Source organism: Mesoplodon mirus, assembly GCF_964341445.2.
Source record: "Mesoplodon mirus genome assembly, chromosome: 2".
Lineage (NCBI taxonomy): Eukaryota > Metazoa > Chordata > Mammalia > Artiodactyla > Ziphiidae > Mesoplodon > Mesoplodon mirus.
In genome coordinates, this window is record NC_138977.1 from 37,971,161 (window position 1) to 37,997,889 (window position 26,729).

Genomic DNA, 26,729 nt, shown 5'->3' on the forward strand with positions numbered 1-26,729 from the left:
AAAAACAGGGAACAGAGAACATAGAATTTTCTTTTTTAGATGTTCCGATACCAGAAAAGGCAACCTGCTTTGGTAAATGGGTCACCGGCTTCAGAAACCTGGCAGACAAGGGCAGAAATGCCAGGTCCACAACTTGCTAGCTCTGTAACCTTCACCAGTTAAACTTAAACTCTCAGACTTGGTTTTCTCACACTTAAGATTTTAAGGATGAACGAAAGGATGTACATCAAGCCTCTAATAGTGTGCTCATATATGGTGAAAAAGTGTAAAGCCTCCTCTCATAGCTCTAAAACTCACCAAAAGTGAAATTTATTACATTGGACATGGTCCAGGATAACCTCACAGCTTATCTTGTGTACCCATTAGATTCATCTTCAACCAACCATACCTTGAAGACAAACCAGATAGAGCTTTCTTGAGGATCTCAGGGGTTCTATCTGAGGATGGTGGAATTTCTGGAATATCAGAATCTGTTCTGGAATCCAAATCTCCATATCTGTCATCAATATCTGTTTCCTAAAGTTAAAGAAAAGAGAAAATCACTTTTCAAAATAAAAGGAAGAAAAAGCACATCCTTGCCAATGCATTTATTTATTGCTCAGTGTGCCAACTCTCCTTTATATAACTTAAAACAAAAAAATAACTATTAACTTATCTTGAATATCCAAGCACTGTTGTACATCCTAGTTAGAAAAGTTTGATTATCTTTGCTAAAGTCTATCAATATAAAGGATTAATTTAAACAAAAGACACAAAAAGAAACTCCTATATTATCTAAATCAGAAATTTTCCACAGAATCAAACATTTATTGTTTTTCTACTTAACAGAGAATACAGTGTTAATGCCACATAGATTCTGATCAACTGTACATAGTCTCTTTTTTTATTTGATTACAATCAAAGCATCAACAACAAGAGGAATGTCTTACACTGGCATAGCATTTTAGATAGATAGATAGATAGATAGATAGATAGATAGATAGATAGATAGATAGATAGAGAAGACGAATCCAGCCTCTGTACCCGGACCCTGAGTTAAATCTCAGAGAGTTTTGGGTGAAGTAGAAAAGAATAGTTTTATTGCTTTGCCAGGCAAAGGGGGCCACAGTGGGCTAATGCCCTCAAAACCCATGTGTCCCAACTTGGAGAGGGTAGTGAGAGGTTTTATAGTAATAGGGTGTGATCAGCTTGTGGACATTCTTCTGATTGGTTGGTTGGTGATGCGGTAAGTAGAAGTCAGCATCATCAACCTTAAGGTTCCAACTGGTCTGGGGTCTACGTGCTTGTGGGAAGCATACCATCATTAATTGTTAACTCTTCCCATCTGGAGGAGGTTTCATTATCTGCAAAACAGCTCAAAGATATTGTTGTGTGTATCCGTTGATGGGGAACCAGGACCTTGCCCCAAGGCTGCATTACTGTTTCTCTTGACTGTTTCTCCCTTGTCTCACATCCCCTCTGTTCCCTAATTAACAACTGCTTGAATCTGCCCATTGGAACTCAGAGAAGGTCATGGAGGCTGAATGAAGGCTATTTTCTGCAGTTAGAGAAATGGGGGGACACAGAAAGTCTCTGTGCCCAAGAGCCCCACAGGGCCCTGCTTGGTAACAATCCCCCCTTTTCTTTGATACTCCTCAATCTTGAGAACAGATACTGGACAAGGAAGGGAATAACTGTTTTGGATAGAGACATTAATCATAAACTCAGCAGAGGAACTCGGTTTCAGGGGACTTGGTTTTAATCTCCCTTTTTTAACTTTCCCTGAATCTTTTAGGGAATAGGGTGACAACCACTCTGGCTACTTCCAGCTGAAATGGGGCATAGTCCTGCCTCAATTTGGGACACCGAGTTGGAAATATTACTGAGTTCCAAGTCCTGGATCTGAGTTTAGTATGATTAAGGTCTCAATCCCCTGGGAATTTAAGCCTGAAACCCAGTCTGGACCTGGCTCTTTAAGGGAGACTTGTAGCCAGGTAGCCAGTTGTCTAATTTCATCTAACTAGGTTTTAACTTCTGATATGGTATTCAGGCATATATAACAGGAGCCATTGGCCATTAAATATGTCTCCTCTTTCGTTGTTAATATCTGATCTAAAGCAATTTTATTGTCTAAAAAGTTTAATAGTTACAAGAGGATACCTTGAAACCATAAGGTTGCAGTTACCAGTGGACACTGTTTTGAGATTGGCTGGTGCCATCCCCTAGGTCTGACACAGCTCAGAAAATTCGAGTTCTCAGCAATACAGGAGCATGTCTGAAATCACATCCATATGTCTGAACCAACAGCTACTCCATTTTGACTTTCAATTGCATTTCTCTTCTTAATGGCCAAAGCAGATATCACCGTTAATGATTTCAGTGCTTTTCTAGATATGAGAAGATGCCAAGAATTGGGGCTCATAAAATCTTCTGAAAATATCTAACTATCTAAAGCCCTGTTCTGCCAGTTTTTCTCAGAGCAGGGTGCCTCATTCCTGATCTCCACCCTGAATTCCTTTCAGGAGGTGTTGAAGGTCAGTGGCCACAGTGGCCATTGACCTAATCCTTGCAGAGGCAGATGGCAACTTGCAGTTGGCAGAGCCCCTTCAGGATCATAAACTTGACCATGGTTTGGGGGGCATTTCATGACCATTTTGTCCCACTGTGCTAGGAATGCTCATTCCCCGGTCTGGCAAAGATTTCGCTGATAGACCACTCAATGTGCTATTACTTACTGGACTAGGCCTTAATAGTAACCAAAAGTCTCTGGGCCACCTGTCTTACTAGTTTCTTACGGTCCAGGAAACTATTCCCTCTTGTTGCTTCTTCCCATATCTAGAGTTACACTATTACAGTCATTGATCTCATATGGAACTATACAACATCATTTTATCAGAGGCTGAGTCACACATTTGGTAATGCAAGAAACAACAATTTTGCAAAACAGGCAATATAAAAAACAATATAGCTAGCAGATTAGTAAGGTCATAATTCAGAATATAAGTTAAGACCTTCCATTAGGTGCAGCCCAGTATATCCCAGGTCTTCTGACTTAGTCTGTTCTGTACAAATCCTTTTCTTTAAGGGAAATTATATATTGGCATTGTCCATAAGGCACCCAGCCCAGTTTCCTAGTGTTACTAGTCTGGTTATCCCTAGTATGGGTTTAATTGTCCCCAACATAAGTGACCCTTTAAATTTGAATGAACATAACCCGGCGTTAATCTTCTGGTTGTAGATCATGGAGCATCTGATCTTTATCCAAAGACTGATTACAAAGTTAGGCTTCAGAAACAAACTTAGAGTGTTCTTCTAACAATTTAATTAAATTTTGGAACAATATAACAATAACCACAAGGAACTATGTGGGAAGTGAGTCTTGGTAAGCACAGACATTAATTAACAAAACTAGAATTTAATATTCAGTGAAACATAATTTTTTTCTAAAATTGCCCTCATGTTCATCAAGTACAGCCAAGACTAATTTGTTTCTAAAATAAGATTGGTCCATTGACCACATAGGTTCTTCCACATTGACTCTGGTGTAATTCCTCAGAAGAAGTCTCAGACTAAATTTCCAAAAGGCCTCTCAAGGCCAGGAAAGCCACATCAAAGGCCTGCCATCAGATTTTGCCTAGGTGGATTTCTCTCTTTTAGAGGTCCCCAAAATATCAAGATTTCTGCACATGCCAGGAGACAATTTTTCTCATTCGCCCGATAAGGCTGCTCAGAACCCAAGAGTCTCCAATTTTTGAAGGGAACAGGCAGAGGGAAAAGAAAAATATCTCAATTTTACTCACAGAGGTGTAATTTACCAAATTGTTGCAAATCATAACCAACTTGAGGGGAAGTTTTTTTCCTATATCTGGAAAACACAGATCAAAGCCAGTAACATTTCAGACAAAACTCATAAAAATTATAACCATATTCACCAGTTCATTTAGTAACCAATCCTCTTGTTAACTTTTTATGAAACCGTCAAGTTTTCCCTTAGGATTTTTTTTTTTAATTTCTTACCCAGTTTCCCAGTACAACCTGAGATTTATCAAAATACAATAATAACTGTCTACAAATCATAGAGACTTAAAAAGTCATGGTTAAACATTTGATCACAATGGGATTGACAAAAGAAACTTAGTTATTGCTGTAACGTGCAACATTTTAAAATAACTAGAATTATGACTGATAACATTTCACAAGGACATACTAGATTTTTAGGAATGCCATGTAATTTAGCATACTAATTAAATATTTCTCTCTGAGATGCCTCGGCCTTCTAAAGCATCTTAACGTTAGCTGGAGGTTGAAAGAACTTTTAGAATCTGTCAAACAATACTTATTTCATTTAACCAAAGTGAAGAGACTTCAAAAGCAAATATAGATCACTTAAAGGCAAAGAAACTCACGAGCTGTTGTCAAAAGCAGTATTTTAAGAAAACTTTGAAGGGAGAAACCGAATCTGAATCTGGTCTTGCCCTAGCCAACTCCCAACAAAATCCATCTACCCAGCTAGATTTAATAATCCAATCTTAGAAAATCCTGACCATGCACAATTCTAAAAACATGTGCTTTCTTACGGAGAATAGCCCAGGGTGGCACCAAATACCTTTAGATTCCTAAATACCTTTAGTCTCTCTCTGCCAAGGGAAGCCAACATTCACTAATTAATGTTTCAGTATCTTAATATTTTATTTGGAAATGACCTACCTATTCAATAAACTTCCATCATTTAACTTAACTCTAAATTTTTAAGCTACCAAGCAGCTGAAAAGATTATTCTTAAGTACACATTCCTAAAACAATTATTCCTAAAGAGTTTTACCCAAAAGCTCTTATCTCACTTGCATTACTTAACATTGATAACTCTAAAGAAATGTCTATGTTAATAAAACCAACAAGCTTAAGCCACCTTCAATAGCAAATATCAGTTCAGTACTGAATATTCCCCAGATCATGTGGTCCTAAAATTTTATCTTGGCCATTTTCTACCCATTTAGATTTAATCTGTAAGTGCTTAATTTTAAGTGAATTAAATAGAGCTCATTTACAAGTTAACTTTTACATAAAGACAACCAGAAATCTCAGTTTTTCCGCTTGATTTTAAAAAGGCTTCCCCCTCTGCCCCCCCACCTTTTTTTTTTTTTTTTCCTAGAGATAGTCTAGATAAGATAAGTATTCGTGAGGGTCTGGGCACAGGGAGAGAAATACCAATTCCCTTTTCATGGGAGCATAGTTGAAGGTCTGGCAGTTTTGTAACAATACCCTGGGGGGCAGGGGGGCCGTTACAAGATGGAACAGAACTCTGGTTATGCATAACAAGGCTTGTCCCAAAGGGAAAAGCCCAACCAGCATTCCGCCACAGGCAAAGCCTGACACAACAGGGAAGGATTCCCTGGTATTGTCTCATGTGAGCCCTATTATTTAGCAAAGACGTCTCGACTGGTCAATATAAGTACTGACACACATACATACAAACAACAAACACAGTCCCACAAACAAAAGATCAGACAAGGTGTAGCCCAAAGATTCCATTTCTACTCCCAGACTGAGAACTCAAAATGGCTCGCAATGATTGGGTAGAATTTTCCCATCCTGTGCAAGCCTGAGTGGCTTACCCCAAAACAATATCCCCCAAAACACAAACAACAGATAAACTACGGCCACACAGACAGAATATCAGAGGAGGTATAGTTTAAAAATTCCACTTCCACTCCCAGAGAAAGGCTTCCAAATAGACTGGGTCAGTTCTTGAAAGAGAACAAACCCAGAGTTGGCTCTCAGGGAGCCCAGAGTGGCTAGCCCAGATGGAGTGGAGAGAATTCCCAGCCTTTCCATTCCTGTGACAAAACAATTCTACCTGAAGAATAGTATAATAATTTAGGCCACCATGCAAAGGCCACCTCTCCTCACTTTTAAGAATATACTTTGGCCAAACAGAATTACAATAGAACCTTATTCTTTTTAGTCATAGATTCATAGTTATAGGTCGACCAATCTGCCAAAATTTTCCCGGGGGCCTATCAGATGGAATACAAGAAGAAGCGCTTCCCATGTTGAGTCGAATTAAACAGCCGTGCACAAGAAATGGAAAGCAAAACCAGAATCCTCGCCAGCCAAACAGAAGCCACACACACACACACAAAAACAAACAGCCCAAGGCTCAAACTGTCTTCCAACTCCCACTAACCCGGTGGCCTTGGATCTTCCTAATGGAAAAATCCCCAAACAGGAACCAGAGGTTCGCCAAACAGACCAAACCAAGTGGCCTCAGCATGCAAGCTGAGGTGGCTTACCAAAACACTGGCAGAGGTGTCGCAACATCCCAAACGCTACTTTTCTGCTTCCCCAAAACAATTCCTTGGAGTAGGAAGTCCAGGGCAGTCCAGGGGGGAGGAAGAGAGGAATGTTCTCGAGGCAAAGATGGCCTTGGCAGCTGCTAGGGTGGTCCCTCTTCTGCCCTACTCCCGCCTTGGAGTTCCAGCTGCCAGGATGGCGGACAGGATAGACTGGGGCTTGGCCTTTCCAGGCAAGAGTCCCAGGCGATCTGGCCTCTAAAGGAATTCTCCAACCCTCCGCTCTCTTGAAAGAGGCTGGAGTGGAGAAAACCTCGGAGCGTCCGATCAAGCCAAGGGAACCCCCCCACCTGGGACTGTCCCTGAGTAAGCCCCACGCTGCGCACCAAAATTGAAGCCAAATCCGGCCTCTGTACCCCGACACCGAGTCAAATCTCGGAGACAGAGTTTTGGGTGAAGTAGAAAAGAATAGCTTTATTGCTTTGCCAGGCAAAGGGGGCCACAGCGGGCTAATGCCCTCAAAACCGTGAGTCCCAACTTGGAGAGGGTGGTGAGAAGTTTTACAGTAATGGGGTGTGATCAGCTTGTGGACATTCTTCTGATTGGTTGGTTGGCGGTGAGCTAAGTAGGAGTCAGCGTCATCAACCTTCAGGTTCCAACTGGTCTGGGGTCTACGTGCTTGTGGGAAGCATACCATCATTACTTGTCAGCTCTTCCCACCTGGAGGGGATTTCAGTATCTGCAGAACAGTTCAAAGGTATGGCTGTGTATATCAGTTGCTGGGGAACCAGGACCTTGCCCCAAGGCTGCACTACTGTTTCTCTTGACTGTTTCTCTCGTCTCGCATCCTCTCCCTTCCCTAATTAACAACTGCTTGAATCTGCCCACTGGAACTCAGGGAAAGTCATGGAGGCTGAATAAAGGCTATTTCCTGTAATCAAAGAAATGGGGGACTCAGAAAGGCTTTGTGCCCAAGAGCTCCACAGGGCCCTGCTCAGTATCAATCGATAGATAGGTATAGATATGTAGATATATAGATATACACAGACATATATATGTATGAATATATATATATATATATATATACACACACACATATATAATTTTTTTAAGTGTTTAAACTTCCATCATTTTATGAGATCCTCAAGAGACAATCACGGCCAAGATGGTGGAGTACAAAAACCTTGAGCTCACCTCCTTTCATGGGCACACCAACTTTATAACTATTAACAGAACAACTACTGATGAGAGTGATAGAATCTACCAGAAAAGATCTTCTACAACTAAAGATCCAAAGAAGGAGCCACAGGAGATGGGTAGGAGGGGCAGTGTTGTGGTATAGTCAAGAGCCATACCACCAGGTGGGCAACCCACAAACAGAATAATTACAATTGCAGAGGTTCTCCCCTAGGAGTGAGGGGTCTGAGCCCCACACATTAGGCTCCCCAGCCTGGGGGTCTTACACGGGGAAAATGAGCCCTCAGAACATTTGGCTTTGAAGGCCGGGGGACTTACTTTTGGGAGACCCAGAGGCTGTGGGAAATAGAAACTCCATTCTTAAAGAAAACTTCTCACGCTCTGGGACCCAGGGCAGGAGCAGTAATTTGAAAGGAGCCTGGGTCAGATCCATCTGCTGATTTTGGCAAGTCTCCAGTAGAGGCAGGAGACAACTGGAGCTCGCCCCAGGGAAACAGACACTGGTGGCAGCCATCTTGGGGAGCTCCTTCTACCATGTAGAAGTGTCCATCTAGAATTCTGATGCTGTCAAGTGATGCTGGATGCTGGCAAGTGTCCACCTGGAATTCTCCTTCTAGCTTACTAGCTTTGGGACCCAGTCTGCCACCTCACCCCACCCCCACCCACCGGACTACAGGCACCAGTACTGGGATCCGTCAAGCCAAGTAACTTAGCTGAGCATGTTCCTTGCAGCCCCACCCATCAGAAGGCAGGTTACTTTAAGAACCTCGGAGCCCACAGCCACCCCTGGACACAGCCCTGTCCACCAGAGGGCCCAAGACCTGGCCCCATACACCAGTGCCCAGGCACTAGACTCAGAACTCCCATGGCCCTACAGCCAGAGACCCTGGAACCCAGCTCCACTCACCAGTGAGCAGGCACTGGCCCCCAAATGCCATGGGTTTAGGCCCCGCCCACCAGTGAGCCACCTCTAGCCTCAAGACAAGCCACACCCACCAGCAGGACAATACCAGCTCTGAGACAACCCTCAGCCAGTCACTCCAGGATCTGGCCCCACTAACTAGGGGGCTGACACAAGCTTCTGGACACCCTGGGTTCCACACCAGCTATGTCAGGAACCAGTCCCACCCAATAGCAGTCCGACACCAGTTCTGATGCCTAGGCCCCACAACCACCCACCCCAGAATCTGGCTCTGCTCATCAGTGAGCCAGCACTAGCCCTGGGACCCCCTGGGGTTCTGCACCCAGTGACCTTGTGATCCAGCCCTGCCAAACAGCAGCTGGCAGCCTGTGCACATGGCAGGGTCCAGCAACCAACTGGACAAGGGGCCAGCCACGCCAACCAGACCACCCACATTAGACAGCCCTCCATGAGAGAAGGTGCCATGCAGTCCACGTAGGGGGCATGCTTATAGCATATAGCTCTGATGACCGGAGGAGAGTGTGCTGATAGGATATCTCCTACAAAGAGCCACTTCTCCAAGGTCAAATGTAACCAGTCTACCAGATACATAGAAATAAAAACAGCAAATTAGGCAAAATGAGGTAACAGAGGAACATGTTCCAAATGAAGAAACAAGATAAAACCCTGGAACAAGGCTAAGTGAAGTGGAGATAGGCAATCTACCCAAGAAAGAGTTCAGGGTAACGATCATAAAGACTATCAAAGAACTTGGAAGAAGAATGGATGAGTGAGAAGTTAGAAGTTCATAACAAGAGTTAGAAGATATAAAGGAGAACCAAAAAGAGATGAAGAACACAATAACTGTAATGAAAAATACACTAGAAGGAATCAACAGTAGATTAACTGATACAAGGGAACAGATAAGTGAACTGGAAGACAGAATAGTGGATATCACTGAAGCTGAACAGAAAAAAGAAAAACAAATAAAAAGAAATGAGTACAGTTTAAGAGAGCTCCACTTCAACATCAGGCATACTAATATTTGCATCACAGAGGTCCCAGAAGGAGAAGAGAAATAGAAAGGGGTGGAGAACATACTGGCAGACATAAGAGCTGAAAAGTTCCCTAACCTGGAATAGGAAGCAAACATACAGGTCCAGGAAGCACAGGGCATCTCATACAGGATCAACCCAAAGAGGAACACACCAAGACACATCATAATTAAAATGGCAAAAATTAAAGATAAATAGAGAATATTAAAAGCAGCAAGGTAAAAATCAATAAGTTATGTAAAAAGGAACTCCCATAAGCTTATCAACTGACTTTTCAGCACAAACTCTGCAGGCCAGAAGGGAGTGGCACAATATACTTAAAGTGTTGAAAGGGGAAAACCTAGCACCAGGAATATTCTACCTGGCAAGGCTTTCATTCAGATTTGATGAAAAAACAAAAAGTTTTGCAGACAAGCAAAAGTTAGAAGAGTTCAACACCACCATATCATCTTTACAAGAAATGTTACAAGGACTTCTCTAAGAGAAAAAGAAAAGGCCACAACTAGAAGCATGAAAACTACAAAGGAAAAAGCTCACTGGTAAAGGCAAATATATAGTAAAGGTAGTAAATCAACCACATACAAAGCTAGTAGGAAGGCTAAAAGACAAAACTAGTAAAATTACCTATGTCTGTAATAAGGAGTTAAGGAATACACAAAATAAAAAGATGTAAAATATAATGTTGAAAACAGTCATTGTAAGGGTTGGCAAGAACAAATGCACAGTTGTTAAAATGTATTTGAAATTAAGAAATCCGCACCTTAAGACAATCATGTATGTATAAACCTGATGATAACTATAAACCAAAAATCGACAATAGACACACACACAAAAAAGAGGAAATAATCCAAACATAACACTAAAGATAATCATCAAATCATAACAGACAACAAAAGAAGAAAGGAACAAAAAAGAACCGCAAAAACAATTTTAAAAATGGCACCAAGAACATACATATCAATAACTACTTTCAGTGTAAATGGACCAAATGCTCCAATCAAAAGTCACAAAGTGACAGAATGCATATAAAAACAAGGCCTGGGGCTTCCCTGGTGGCGCAGTGGTTGAGAGTCCGCCTGCCGACGCAGGGGACACGGGTTCGTGCCCCGGTCCGGGAAGATCCCACATGCCGCGGAGCGGCTAGGCCCGTGAGCCATGGCCACTGAGCCTGCGCATTCGGAGCCTGTGCTCCGCAACGGGAGAGGCCACAACAGTGAGAGGCCCGCGTACCCCCCAAAAACAAACAAACAAACAAAAAAAACAAAAAAAAACAAGGCCTGTATATATGCTGCCTATAAGAGACTCACTTCAGATCTAAAGACACACACAGACTAAAAGTGAGGAGATGGAAAAAGGTATTCCATGTAAATAGAAATCGAAAGAAAGCCAGGGAAGTAATAATTATATCAGACAAAAATAGACTTTAAGACAAGGACTGTTATAAGAGACAAAGAATATTACATAATGATATTATCAAGTGATCAATTCAAGAAAAAGATATAACAATTGCAAATACATATGCACCCAACATAGGAACACCTAAATAAATAAAGCAAATATTAACAGACATAAAGGGAGAAATTGACAGTAACACAAAAATAGTAGGGCACCTTAACACCCCACTTATATTAACGGACAGACCATTCAGACAGAAAGTCAATAAGAAAACACTGGCCTTAAATTACACAATAGGCCAAATGAATTTAATAGATATATATAGAACATACCATCCAAAAGCAGCAGAATACACATTCTTTTCAAGTGCACATAGAATACATTCTCCAGGATAGATCACAAGCTGCACGTGTTAGGGCACAAAACAAGCCTTGGTAAGTTTAAGGAAACTAAAATCATATCAAGCATCATTTCTGACTACAACACTATTTCAATTACAAGAAAAAAATGCAAAAATCCACAAACACGTGGCTAAACACAAAAGGGTAAACAATACGCTACTAAACAACCAATGGATCACTGAAGAAATCAATGCAGCCAAAAATAAATAAATAAATAAATTTATTAAAAAAAAAAAAAAAAAAACTCCAACAAAAAAGTCCAGGACCAGATGGCTTCACAGGTGAATTCTACCAAACATTTAGGGAAGAGTTGCCATCTATTTATCTCAAACTATTCCAAAAAGTTGCAGAGGAAGGAATGCTTCCAAACTCATTCTATGGTACCAGCATCACCCTGATACCAAATCCAGAGAAAGATATCACAAAAAATGAAAATTACAGGTCAATATCACTGACAAACATAGATGCAGAAATCCTCAACAAAATATTAGCAAACTGAATCCAACAATATATTTAAAAGATCATACACCATGATCAAGTGGGATCTGTCCCAGATGCAAGGATTTTTCAATATCCACAAATCAATCAACATGATACAACAAATTAATAGACTGAATAATAAAAAACCATATGATTGTCTCAATAGATGCAGAAAAAGTTTTTGACAAAAATTTTTATGTAAAACACCCGTTTATGACAAAAACTGTCAACAAAGTAAGTATACAGGGAGCATACCTCAACATAATACAGGCCATATATGATAAGCCCACAGCTAACATCATACCTAACAGTGAAAAGCTGAAAGCATTTCCTCTAAGATCAGGAACAGGGTGAGGATGCCCACTCTTGCCACTTTTATTCAACACAGTATTGGAAGTCCTAGCCACAGCAATCAAACAAGAAAAAGAAATAAAAGGACTCCAAACTGGAAAGGAAGAAGTAAAACTGTCACTGTTTGCAGTTGACATATTATACACAGAAAACCCTAAGGACGCCACTAAAAAACTACTAGGGTTCATCAATGATGATAAACTTGGAGAATACGAAATTAATATACAAAAACCTATTGCATTTCTTACACTAACAGTGAACTACCAGAAAGAGAAATTGAGGAAACTATCCCATTTACAGTCACATCAAAAAGAATAAAATACCTAGGAATAAACTTTCCTAAGGAGATTAAAGACCTGTACTCAGGAAGCTATAAGACACTGATGAAAGAAATTGAAGATGACACAAACAGATGGAAAGATATACCATGTTCATGAATTGGGAGGACTAATATTGTTAAAATGACCATACTACCCAAGGCAATCTACAGATTCAATGCAATCCCTAACAAAATACCAATGGCATTTTTCAAAAAACTAGAACAAATAATTTTAAAATTTGTATGGAATCACAAAAGACCCAAAATAGTCAAAACAATCTTGAGAAAGAATGGAGATGGAAGCATCACATTCCCTGACTTCATACTATACTACAAAGCCACAGTCATCAAAACAGTATAGCACTGGCACAAGAACAGACACATAGATCAATGGAACAGAATAGAGAGCCCAGAAATAAACCCAGGCACTTATGGTCAATTAATCTATGACAAAGGAGGCAAGAATATACAATGGAGAAAAAAACAGTCTCTTCAATAACTGGTGCTGGAAACTGGGCAGCTACATGTGAAAGAATGAAATTATAACATTTTCTCATACCATATACAAAAATAAACTCAAAATGGATTAAAGACCTAAATGTAAGACTGGAAATCATAAAACTAGAAGAAAACACTGGCAGAACACTCTTTGACATAAATTGTAGCAGTATATTTTTGGATCAGTTTATTAAAGCAAGGAAATAAAAGCAAAAATAAATAAATGAGACCTAATTAAACTTAAAGGCTTTTGCACAGCAATGAAAACCATCAACAAAACAAAAAGACAACCTACTGAATGAGAGAAAATATATGCAAATGTTATGACGGATAAGGGATTAATATCCAAAATATATAAACAGCTCATACAACTCAATATCAAAAAAACCAAACAACTCAATCAAAAAATAGGCAGAAGACCTGTATAGACATTTTTCCAAAGAAGAGATAGGAATGGCCAAAAGGCACATGAAAAGGTGCTCAACATTACTAATTATCATAGAAATGCAAATCAAAACCACAATGATATATCATCTCACACCTGTCAGAATGACTATCGTCAAAAAGACCACAAATGACAAATGTTGTCGAGGATGTGAAGAAAAAGGAACTCTGTGCACTGTTGGTGGGATTATAAATCGGTGTAGGCACTGTGGAAACAGTATGGCGGTTCCTGAAAAAACTAAAAATAGAACTACCATATGATCCAGCAATTTCATTTCTGGGTATATATCTGAAAAAAATCAAAAACACTAATTAAAAAAGATACATACACCGCAATGTTCAAAGCAGCATTATTTACAATAGTCAACATATGGAAGCAAGCTAGGTGTCCATCAACAAATGAATGGATAAAGAAGATGTGGTGTATTTATATATACAATGGAATGCTACTCAACCATAAAAAAGAATAAATTTTGCCATTTGTAACAACGTGGATGGACCTGGAGTGTATTATGCTTAGTGAAATAAGTCAAACAGAGAAAGACAAACAGTACATCTTATCAATTACTTGCAGACTCTAAAACAAACAAACAAAAACAAAAACAAAACAAAAAAAAACGAAGCTAACGAAACAGAAACAGACTCACAGATATAGAGAACAGACTAATGGTTACCAGTGGGGAGAGGGAAGGGGAGACAGGCACGATAGGGGTAGGGGATAAAAGGTACCAATTACTGTGTATAAAGTAAATAACTACAAGGATATAAGGTACAGAAAAAAAAATATGCTTTTTCAAAAAAAGAGACAATCCTAATGAAACAGGTCAAACAGACACTATCATTGCTGTTTTACTTATAGGTAAACTATGATCAAAAAGCATTTGCTCTGGTGGTGTGATTTTTTATAAAGTTATTTAAAACCCAGACTGACTTCTAAGAGTGCATGGACAAGAACTGTGTGTGTATGCTGGGGCCGTTACACAAAGATGGTCACTGTAGAACCTCCAGGGATAGAGTGGCTAAGGAATTTTAAGAAAAGAGTTGCCTCATGCTCAGTTTTGAAGTTGTTCATTCTGCTGTAAGGAACAGCCTCCACTCCTATGTCCTCCCGTCTCCTATACCCACCCCTAGCAGCAACCTTCATTAAAGAGTGCTACATACACAAATGCTTTGGGAGAGTGGTTTACTGAGGGGGGAATTGTGGGAAGGGGACTGAACTGGGTCAGAGGGAAGCGAATATTCACAGGAGGTGAATACAGGCAGAAGGGGCATTGAGCAGAACCTTGGGCCAGAAGTGATACTAGGAATGCAAGCGCCTAGGGATTCAAAACGTTTAGGAATCTCAAACCAAACTCAGTCTTTATTAGCACCAAAGTTTTGGCAGATTTCATCACCCCTTCTAACTGATTCTTTATCCATAAAATGGAAACATTTAATATAATGCCAAGGACTCAGTTAAGTCAATGAAATTGTAAGCTATTATTACTATCGAATCCAATTCCTCATTAAGTGGCTTAACAAATAAAATGTTAGCCTTGGGGGAGTATTATCTGTTTTCATAAAGCAATAATAAACTTTTGTTTACTAACTACAACTTTCTTACTAAACAATTATGAAATTAAATGTGACATTATACCAAAAATGACAAATGAAACAAATGTCACATTTCCACTGTGACGCTGAGAGTCAGTTGGCCCCAGAGCAACTTAAACAAAGAGAGATGTTGACTAGTAAACCACCAGACAGGACATCTCCTGAATACACCAGGGAACCTGCTGTTAGTCTGATGTGCCAGCAGGTTTTTGACGTCTAGAATGATGGAACACATCACATTTTTTTCTTTGCTTTGCTCTCTTTTTTTTCACCTTCAGTAACCCAGAGCGTTGCAGACTTAGTGTGAGTGGTAGTCAAGACAGTCACTAATGGAAATGGCTCCATAAGGGCACATCAACAGGTTGCAGGAAGAGCACCAGACTAGGAGTCAGGGAGTTGCAAGTACAGCAATCACTCAGTACCTGGTGGGAGTGGGGGAAGGGGGGTGGGGAATAGTTCCTGGACACCCTCAGATACAAAAATCAGAGAATATAACCTACACAATCCTCTCATACACTTTAAAACATCTCTAGATTACTTATAAAACCCAATACAATGTAAATAGTTGTAAGTACAATGTAAACAGTTGTGAGTATGCAGCAAATTCAAGTTTGCTTGTTGGAACCTTCTGGGATTGTTTTTTGTTTTTTGGTTTTTTTTTTGAAATATCTTGATCCACAGTTGGTTGAATCCATGGATTTGCAACCCACAGATATGAGGGCTGACAGTACTGATTCCACCTCTAACTAGCACTATGACAAAAGGCAAAACACTTAACCCTAAAGAAACTCAGCCCTTGGTTTCCTTAAAAAATAAAACCATTGGACTTTCAGCACACCACCTCAAAGTCCACTTGGCAATAATGGTGATGTGCCACAACCCTCCCCAGTAGTTCATAAGCTTTGTGAGAAGAAGAAATACTATTGGCCTCACTTTTGACTCACAAGAGGCTGGCAGACGACCTTGCGCAGTGGCTGGCATTTATTAGGCACCATGTAAATATGTGTTGAATGAACTGAGTCTGTCAGCTCATGCTAACATTGAAGATTAGAATAGTTCTCAACTGTTCTTGCTAGGTGAGTAATCTTGGCCAAGTCACCTTGCTTGGGAGCTCAGTAGCACTTACATAAAATGAGGGCTTCTGACTATGAAAGACTACTCTTTTCCAAATGTAAAATGATAATGAAAGTATTTCTGGTAAATGATGGACGAAAGTTGAAAAAATTAAATTTTCTTTATTACCCTGTAAATCTAATTCCTACAGTGAAATGTACTTAGAAAATAAGAGCAAAAGTACTTTACAAATATTGATTTATTTATACCTCACATTACCATACAGATAAGAAAATAATCACATCCTTTTTGTAACTGAAAAAATTTAGGCTCAGAAAGGTTGAGTAAAGTGCCCAGTTTACACAGCTCTAAGCAATGTAGCCAGGATGCAAAAAGGAAATTAAAATGACAATTTTTCTCCAAACTGATCTACAAATTCAGTGCAATCCCAATCATCTCATTAGGCTTTTTTGTGTGTGTGGAAATGTACAGACTGATTCTAAAATTTATATGAAAATGCAAAGGACCTAAAAGAGCCAAAACCACCTGGGGAAAAGAACTAAAACTGAAGGACTTACACTACCTGTTTTCAAAAGTTATTATAAAGTTGTTACTGTGGTACTGGCATAAAAGAAAAAAAATGTCAATGGAACAGAAGAGAGAGTCCAGAAATAAATCCACACTTCTATGGCCAACTGACTTCAACAAAGTTGAAAGGTAAATTCAGTACATGATGCTGGAATAATTAGATATCCATATGTGAAAGGAAGGAAGGAAGAAGAAAAACTTTGATCTGTACTTCACACCATTTACAAAAATTAATTCAAAACAAATCATAGACATTTACATAATGATATAAAAATTCCATAAAATCTTTGGGACCTAGGGTTAGGCAAAGATTTCTTTAAAATGACAACAAAAGTATGATTCATATAAGAAAAACTGATAAATAAAACTATTTCAAAATTAAAATTTTCTGCTTTTCAAAAGATAGTGTTGGGCTTCCCTGGTGGCACAGTGGTTAAGAATCCACCTGCCAATGCGGGGGACACGAGTTCGAGCCCTGGTCCAGGAAGATCCCACATGCTGCAGACCAACTAGGCCCGTGTGCCACAACTACTGAGCCTGTGCTCTAGAGCCCACGAGCCACAACTACTGAAGCCTGCATGCCTAGAGCCCGTGCTCCACAACAAGAGAAGCCACCGCAATGAGAATCCTGTGCACTGAAACAAAGAGTAGCCCCCACTCTCTGCAACTAGAGAAAGCCCGCATGCAGCCATGAAGACCCAACACAGCCAAAAATAAGTAAATAAAATAAATAAAATTTTAAAAATAAATAAATAGTACATCCTAAAAGATTTCCAAAATCATCATTAAAAAAAAAAAGAGTGTTAAGAGAATGAAAAAACAGCTATAGACTGGGAAAAGATATTTGCAAATCACATGTCAAATAAAGGTCTTGCGTCCAGAACACATAAAGAATTCTCAAAATTCAATAAGGAAACAATCAACTCAATTAAAATACATGGGCAAAATATTTGAACAGACATCTCACCAAAGGCAATACACAGATGGCAAATTAGCATATGAAGAAATGTTCAACATCTTAGTTACTAGGGAAATGCAAATTAAAACCGCAGTAAGATACTATGACACATCTTCCACCATAGCTAAAACTTAAAACTGAACATACCAAGTCTCAGAGAAGATGTGTTGAAACTGGACCTCTCACACACTGCTGGTGGAAATATGAAATGGTGCAACCATTTTGGAAAGCAGTTTGGCAGTTTCTTAAAAAGTTAAGTAATACATCCACCCTATGACATAGTCATTTCATTCCTAGGTATCTGCCCCAAAGAAATGAAAGTATATATCCACACAAAGACTGTACACAATGTTCATGGCAGCTATATTTGTAATAGCTCCAAACTGGAAACAACTCAAATGTTGAAAAAAACAAATTGGGCTACATCCATACAGTGGAATACTACTAGGCAACAAAAATGAACTATTGAAGTATGCAACAATATGGATGAATTTCAAAATTATGCTCAGTAAAAAGAAGCCAGACATGGACTTACCTGGTGGGGCAGTGGTTAAGAATGCGCCTGCCAACGCGGGGGACACAGGTTCGAGCCCTGGTCCGGGAAGATCCCACATGCCACGGAGCAGCAAAGCCCGTGCACCACAACTACTGAGCCTGCGCTCTAGAGCCCACGAGCCACAACTACTGAGCCCGCAAGCCACAACTACTGAAGCCCATGCACCTAGAGCTCGTGCTCCACAACAAGAGAAGCCACCTCAATGAGAAGTCCCCGCTCACTGCAACTAGAGAAAGCCTGCGCGCAGCAATGAAGACCCAACGCAGCCAAAAAATAAATTAAAAATAAATAAACAAATAAAAGAAGCCAGACAAAATGTATAGTATGTATATGTGTACATACATATGCATATGTGTATATGCATCCATGTCTGTTTAGAATTCCACTTAAATAAAATTCTAGAAAATATATACTCATCTATAGTGCCAGAAAGCAGATCAGTGGTTATCAAGGTGTAGAAGGGGAATTACAGAAGGGCAGGAGCAGACTTTTAGTGGTGACGGGGTTTGTTCATCATCTTTACTGCAGTGATGAACTCATCGGTGTTGCACATGTCCAACTGCACAGTGTAAGTATGGTCACTTTAGTGTATGTCACTTGTGGCTTATGGTGACTCCTGAAGAGTGCGCAGGAGCCGACGGACAGGGAAAGAGGACTGAGGTGCTTCTCAACACTGGACACTGGAAAGCAGGAAGAACAAGGGCATGGGATTCCAGACCATTCAAGATGACGGCTCCAAAGTCTCTGAACTGATGAAGGTGAGCAGCAGTTTAGAATGCAGCAAAGGATAACGTACTACATCAATCACAATTCCCACCCCTTTTACACCTGGTCCCCTAAAAAGTGAGTCAATCAGGGTCAGCTTCTCCACTATAGGTCCCTTGAGGTTCACACTGATCCCTCCCTGTACCTAGTACAGCATTAAAATTGCAAACTAGCAAAAGGAAACCCTCAAATGACACAGAGCTCTATGCCTAAAAGGAGGGGGGCCTTTTAAAAATCTTGAAGCTAAACAGGTCTTACTTGAAAGAATGGTAGGTTATACTACTGATTTCAGCATTTTCTCTCAGTCTCTTCGTTGTTTCCGTGTATTTTAAAGATGTGAGAAAGAAACTACATGCTTTCACCCCACAAAGCTTACTGCCTCCATGAACATGGCTTTAGAATCCAATTGTCTTCATTACCATAGCTTTACTATTCCCAGATACTTGCTCTGGAGCTAACTGTCCATCACAAGAACTTCTGAAAAACATCAACCCTTTAATAGGAAGCACCAACGAACAAGTTTCCTCCTAAAACTCTTTGAAGCCTTGCCTCAAGATCCTTGCCTGGCTATTGCCACCAATCCCAAACTGTTACATTGTGATCCTTATCCAGTCCTGACCAAGACCCTGCATTGAAAGACCTGCCTTAAACCAAACTTCCAATTCTCAATAAAATCCAACCTTGCCTTTCCCCCTCCAAGCTCTGCCAAAGCTTAGTATTGAGGTGGTGTTTTTCCTCACCACAGGAAGCAATAACTCAACTTTGTCTTATCAACTGGTGGGTTGGTGATATCTGGGGAGCCAGCATTCAAAAACTGTTGTTAAATGAAATGAATATGCTGCAAATGACAACATGGAAGCTTATTTGGGTGATAACAGTGACTAACAATTGATGAACAATTGGGGAGTACCAACTTATATTTTATTCTGGACATCTAGATCTACATATTCATAGTTTATTAATGGCCTATATTTAGATGGAAAAAATATAGAAAATGTTTAGTACACCTTCAAGTGACACCAAGACAACTCACAGTGAAGTGTGCCAAAGTGAAGAATTTATGGAAACACAAGTTCCAAAATTAAAAATTTATTTTTTAAATATTAGAATATTTTTGAAAGAAACTATACCCATCTCAAATGAGGAAGGACAGACGTTAACTGACCTCCAGACTGTTTCACCCTCAACTTCGCAAACCCAAATCTGTATCAGAGTAGCATCCCCACATACGAGTACACGGGGTCTGACAGTGCACTATTCCACCTGTGCTCCCCGTACTGGCCACAGCTTCCCTGTGCACCCACTTCTGGTCCAGTCAATTAGGTCTTAGCTTCACTTCAATTGCTCAGTCTCTCTCAATCCATCCAGGGCTTCAACAGCCCTCTTCGAGCTTCCGTCCACTTTCTTGCCTACCCTAACTGTGTTCAATCCTGGTCCCCCTGGCTCACTCCCTCCTCTCTGGCATCCTTGTCCTGGCATTCCCGACCACAGCCACTCCCAGTGCCTTTCTTATTCTCAGCTATTAAATGGGAAATATTCCTAACCCATATAGCTGAGGAACAAAAAAAGAAAGATGTGAAATTACTATTTTCTCTAAATCACCCTACAAGCATCAACTATTATGATTACTACAGCTACTGAGTTAAGAACCATGCTAATTCAATACATAACAAATTTGTATTATTTTAGTTCAACTGAAGCTTCACTGAGTTTGATAATTCTGCCAGTTGCCTCTTGGTCATCTTACATCACACTCTCTAAAATGACATTCCAAAGGTGTCCCAGTCAGAGATTAGCTCTAGTTCCAGCTCTGCTACCAGCTTGAGGTCATTTCGGGCAATAACAAACACAGTCTAGGGCAAGTTTATTATTTAAAAATACACACACACACACATATATATGTATATATGTATGGTTGAACTAAATTGTTTCTAAGATCTCTTGAAGCTGTGGTTCTCAGACCCTACTTTACTGGGAAAATATAAAGCATCAAACACTGATCTCTCTTCTTCTGCTTTTCAAAATGTTTCTGTATCTAACCTCGATTCCTTCTTTCCTTTCCCTGAAGACTCCAACCACCTGTACTCTCCACCCCATGTCTACTTTCTTTTTCCTAGCGACTGCCCACCCTCATCAGCATCTGCGCTCCCACTTCTTTCCTCCTACCTTCCTTCCTCCCTCCCTCTCTTCCTTCCTTCCTTTTTTCCTCCCTCTCTCCCTCCCTTCCTCTCTTTCTTTCTCCCTCCCTCCCTCTCTCTCTTTCTTTCTTTCTTTATCTTTGACTGTGTTGGGTCTTCACTGATGCACACAGGCCTTCTCTAGTTGAGGTGCACGAGCTTCTCATTGCGGTGGCTTGCCTTTGTTGTGGAGCACAGGCTCTAGGCACGTGGGCTTCAGTAGTTGCAGCACGCAGGCTCAGTAGTTGTGGCTCGCAGGTTCTAGAGCACAGGCTCAGCAGTTGTGGCGCACGGGCTTAGATGCTCTGCGGCATGTGGGTTCTTCCCGGACCAGGGCTTGAACCCGTATCCCCTGCATCAGCAGGCGGATTCTTAACCATTGCACCACCAGAAGTCCACTGACTTCTTTATATAAATACCTAACTTCCCTTCTTTGAAAAAGGAAATTTTCACTTGATCCTCCAAGTCCTCTCTAGCTGCTATCCTGTACTCCCTTCCACCGGCACTTCCTACAATTACTACCAATACTTTACATCTCACATTCCTCGGCCTAAAACGTGGCTTCTCTTAAGATCTTCGCTGGGACTTCCCTGATGGTGCAGTGGTTAAGAATCCGCCTGCCAATGCAGGGGACATGGGTTCGAGCCCTGGTCCGCGAAGACCCCACATGCCACAGAGCAACTAAGCCCGTGTACCACAACTACTGAGCCCGCGTGCTGCAACTACTGAAGCCTGCGGCTCCTAGAGCCCGTGCTCCACAACAAGAGAAGCCACAGCAGTGAGAACCTCGTGCACCACAACGAAGAGTAGCCCCCACCTGCCGCAACTAGAGAAAGCCCATGAACATCAACGAAGACCCAATACAGCCATAAATAAAAATAAAGAAAGAAATTGAGAGGGAAATGAAATGAATGAGTATTATAAAAAAATAAAAGATCTTTTGCTAAATTCCATGTTCTCTGCCCCTTCCTCACTTCTAAATACTAGTGATGATATCCTCTAAGCAATTCCTCCTCCTTTAGCTCCCAGAACCTCAGTATCTTGGCGCTTTCTTACATCTCCAACCCAACTCTAAACATGGGCACCTCCCAAGGCTGTCTTCAGTTCTCTGCCCTCTCTATCCTATTCAAAAGTCTCCACACCTGACTGTTCATTTCAGTTCCCACCACCACCTTGAACCACTTCCCTGTTTTAGAGAATGCCATTCCTGTCCCACCCAACTCACCATCTCGCTCATAACCTGAAAAACCCTGCAAAACTGCCCAATCATTTTTGCTTCTTTCCTAAGTCTCTTAAGCTGTGCATCAAAATGTGTCTCCCAGCAGGCTCTTCTTTTATTAGTCTTACCCTGATCACCTTTGTCGAGGTCCCATCACCATTATCTAATATATGCTTCCTCTCTCTCAACCCTTCCTTACTCCCCAGCTCCTACTCGACTTAGTACATGCCCTCATTATTTCGTATACATAGCATTTGCAATATACTCCTATCTGGTTCCTTTGTGGCAGGTCTCTCCCCAACCCAACACTTTCTCCAGACTGCTGCTAGAATGATAGGCTAATGCCTCTGCAAAAACTTTCCAGTGGCTTCCAGGAGTCCATGGAAGAAAGCCTAACCTCCCTCACAAGACTCTGAAACTCTCAACCCCTCTTCACAAACACATACAGTTTATGCTCCAGGATTATAAAACTAAACTCAGTTCCCTGTGCCTAGAATGCTGATTCATGAAACAGTTCCACATGCCCTTTGCCTAGAATGCCCTTCCCTAACACTTGTCCACCTGGTGAATCCCCAGGCATCTTTTAATTCCAAGGCTCAAACCCTCACCTCCTCTTTAAAGCCTTTCCTGTTGTCTCTATATAGCATCCAGCTATGCCCTCTTTGCTAACAATAAGCCTTGTTCAGACTTATATTAAATCTATCTCATATATATCTCCTGGGGGGTTCCTTGAAGAAGTGGTCTTGTTATCTTTCAAGTATTACTGCAGCACTTAGCAACTGGGAACATTCCCCTGTAGGTAAGAAGCACCTTTTCACTTGTTAATGCTCTGGACCACAGGACTTTCTCTCAGTATGTCTTCAGGTCCTGAACAATGAGAAGGTCATGTTAATAACGCCGTTATAAAAAAGACTACAAAATGGCACGGGAGTGTACCATAACAGCAGAATATAACACACTCCCTGCGCTTCTTTCGTTAATTCCATAAGAGTTTTGCCTTTACTGCAACTTGAATGCAGAAGGCACTTAAAAGAATTTCAATGGACCAAATATTAACCAGCCTCCGATGTGCAAACTGATTTTATAATGGCCCTTGACCTGGAAATACAGGTGCATTCAAATATACACCCTGATAAGAAAGGACATACAGAGGATAGAGTTCAGTGACACAAAGCTTGCCAAGTCAAAAGTTCCTTGCAATAAACTCTGAAAGTATGCAATATTTTAGATATGGTTTAGAAAATGCTCATCCTTGTCTAAGAAATCTTAACAGAACAGGTTACACATGGCAACACCTACTCTCGGAAAACAAAATCCCGCTGAGTATGTATTAATGAAAACCAATAGTGTGGCATTTATAAATAAATAAATAAATATGCAGTGAGGTAACCCACTCACAGATAGCTAGAGACAACACTTCTAATGAGTCAAATCAAACCAGAGAAGTAGTTTCCATTTTAAATATGTTAGGGTGTTAAGAAACTAATTAATTCAAAAGTTATTTTATGGATGGCTTCCTTGAACATGTTTTTTCTTATTAAAAGCTTGTTCCAGTTAAGGAAGTGAACATGGGGAAGTTGGTATTTCCTTGATTCTAAACTATATCAGTGCTAAAACAAAACAAATCCCAACCTAATTAATTCTATTTTTGGTCTAGTTTCCAAGGCAGTTTTCACAAAAACTATTCTTTGCCCACTCTTTTTAGCTTTGTAAGATCAACCTTCAGAAGCTAGAAACTGTTACACTTTGTATAATTCCTTGATACATATGTTCTATCACAGACTCATTTTGTTCCACCTGCCTATCAACGGTAGGGGGATAAAAAAGGATCTGTCTTCCCATTGATTCTAAAGTTTCATGCCTAAAATCACTGTTAAATTTATTATTTCATGATGCTGTGGGATACGTTCCTGCCAGAGCTTTCTAAGGGGTTACCTCAAGTTCATCAACAGCAAGTTCCAGGTGGAACCTCCCCCAAATCAGAACTTCTGAGTTCTGATGAGTGAGTGAGTCTCAGCAACAGTGCAAACCAGAAAAAAGGGAATCAGGAAACAGTTTCTAGTTCCAAAAGGCCACTGACTTGACCTTGAGCAATCTACTTCACTTCTGTAATTCAAACTGCAATACCTGCTTCCAAAAAAGAATGCTTCTAGGAATAGCTTAAGTGCTTTGAGTTTCTAAGATAAAATGGAATTTTATAAACAGAAGATTTCATAAAACAATCTATTGTCTGGCCCAATTTCCTAAACTTATTACCAAATAAGCTGAACTTTGACCTTCTGCTACCTTTAAAAAGAATAGTGGCATTACATCTACTTATTCTTAAATGTGAAGCGAAGGCAATCTACAGAAATGGGAATTTTAAACGTCCTCATGAATTAACGTGTCAGGTAAAATGAAATCTACTGCTGCACTGTCGGCCGTGGAGGGTCACAACTGGGTCACGTGTAGGAGCCTCTCAAACCTCCAAAATCTATTATAATGAAAAAGGATAGAGGAAACGAAAGTGCTGATGGGGGAGCGCGAGAAGCCAAGCCTCCAGCGTCAGGATCCAATGACATGTTAGAAGCGAAGGTGCAGGACTTAAGTTTAGTCCTTACTAACTGTGTTCCTCTCCCGAGAAGAGGTGTGAGGTGGCAGCTACTAGAAAGCTGCAGCTCTCAGGGTGGCAGGCTCCATCCCGATTCTAGCGTCGGCCCCAGATCCCGGGGAGGGGACTGGAATGGGCAGAAACTAAATTAGAGTCAAGTTGAATCATCCAGCTACCCTGGCAACGGTCGAGGTCATCCTGGGAAACGCACCGTCGCTGGGGTCCGGGTCCCACTTGAGGAAGAACGAAACAAAGCCAGGCCGGGAGGGCGGCGCAGCCCGCAACTTCACCTGACATTCCGTGGGGCCCCACCCTCCCTCCTAGGTGTCCCGGCCCCAGCCAGGACCCAGCCTGGGCGCGGGTGTGCGCCTCTCGCGGCTCTACTTACTTTGTCACTGGTGCTCTCGGTTTCGTGGTCGCCGCCGGCCGCCTCTCCCTTGCGGGGTGGCGGCGCCGCCGCTCCGCCGGGGCCGGGGCAGCCTCCCCGGTGCCTGAGCTCCCACATGTCCCGCTCCCGCGCGGCCGGGGCGCTCTCCTCCAGCGTCCCGAAACCCGAGCTTCACGCGCGGTCTCGCCGGCTGGCCGCCCTGCCGCCCCGCAGCTACACACCCGACGTCCCGCAAAGCCGCGGCCACTAACACGCCCCCACCGTGGAGGCGCCGCCGCCGCCTCCGCCGCGCCGGGTCACCCCCAAAACGGCATCAACGAGCGAGCGCTCGAGACCGCCCCCTGCGAGCGCGGGGCCTGTAGAGAGGCAAGGGGCGGGCGCCGGGGGCGGGCTCGGAGTGCGGGGCAGGCTCGGGGCGCCCGGCCCGAGCGGAGAAGGTGGGGGCGCAGCGGAGCGCGGCCGCCGGTTGCCAGGTGCGCGTCCCCACGCAGAGGCCCAGGTGGGAGGAGAAGAAAGGACGCGGAGGGAAGGAGGAAGCGTGACCCGCTTTAGCGCTTTACCGGGCGCCAGCCGCCCGGGCCCTGCCACTCCCCGCCCCGCCCCCGGACTCAGGAGTCGGCAGGTCCCGGCCCCCCTACACCTTTCTCGGGGTTGCTGCCTCCTGCAGCCAGGTCACGCGCCGCAAGCCCCGCCCCGCCCCGCCCCGCCCCGCCCCTCTGCGCTGCACTGCGGTTCCCACAGCCCCGCCTCCATCGCGGAGGAGTGACGTCATGGGTCCGGACCGAGGCTCCGCCCGGGTCTCTGCGAGCACACAGGTGGCGGCGTTGAGAAAATGGGCGGGCTGGAACAAAGGTGAGGAGCAGGGAGGTGGAGGAGGGATGCGCAGCTTGCTTGGAAGTGAGGCGTGAGAACTTGTGGACTTGTCACGGAGCAACTGGGAGGGCTGAAAGAACTACTGGAAGACGCCTGGTCAATATTGACAGCACTCAGCACTACCTCTTCGAACGGCTCCGCCGCCGCCGCAGCTTGATACACCGCGGAGTGTCGGAGGTTCAGAGGCGACCAGAAGCAGAAACTTGTCTGGCAGGAGGAACTCGACGACTTCGCGGCATTGTGACCCAGTGGCATCGCTTGCAAAATAGGAGATGGGTTTGCCTCACTGGGCGTCCCGGGTTGGCCAGTTTCAACCACATACCCAAACTCTGTCTCCAAGGAACTCGAGTATTGAATCTCTCAAAATTCACTGCCTAGGGCCTGAAGAGAGAACCAGGACCCTGAGATGCCACGGGATGCAGTTGCCAACCAGCTAATCTCTAAGCAGTCATGGACCTTGGGCTGCTAAAGTTGGAACAGGAAGGGCACAAGATCCGCATTAATTCCGTTCCAAATCCTGTTAGAAGGTGATTAGTTTTCTTGACATGTATGTACCACCTGGTCATTACTGACAGCTGACAAATGGGGAGCGGGGGGAGGAGACAGGCCGTCATACACACAGGACAACGTTCAGGAAAGCACCCTTATAGAAATAA

At 42.2% G+C, this 26,729-nt stretch overlaps 1 protein-coding gene across 1 annotated transcript in view; it reads right to left on the reverse strand.

Moving 5' to 3' along the window:
- Nucleotides 1-25,881, reverse strand: part of CDS1 (CDP-diacylglycerol synthase 1) — a 70,798-nt gene extending 44,917 nt beyond the window's left edge. The window contains exons 1-2 of the mRNA XM_082608941.1: nt 25,201-25,881; nt 389-516 (exon numbers count right to left, since the gene is read on the reverse strand). Of these exons, the coding sequence (XP_082465067.1) occupies nt 389-516; nt 25,201-25,317 (245 nt within the window). The 5' untranslated portion in view covers nt 25,318-25,881. The remainder of the gene's footprint in view (nt 1-388; nt 517-25,200) is intronic.
- Nucleotides 25,882-26,729: the final 848 nt, after the last annotated feature.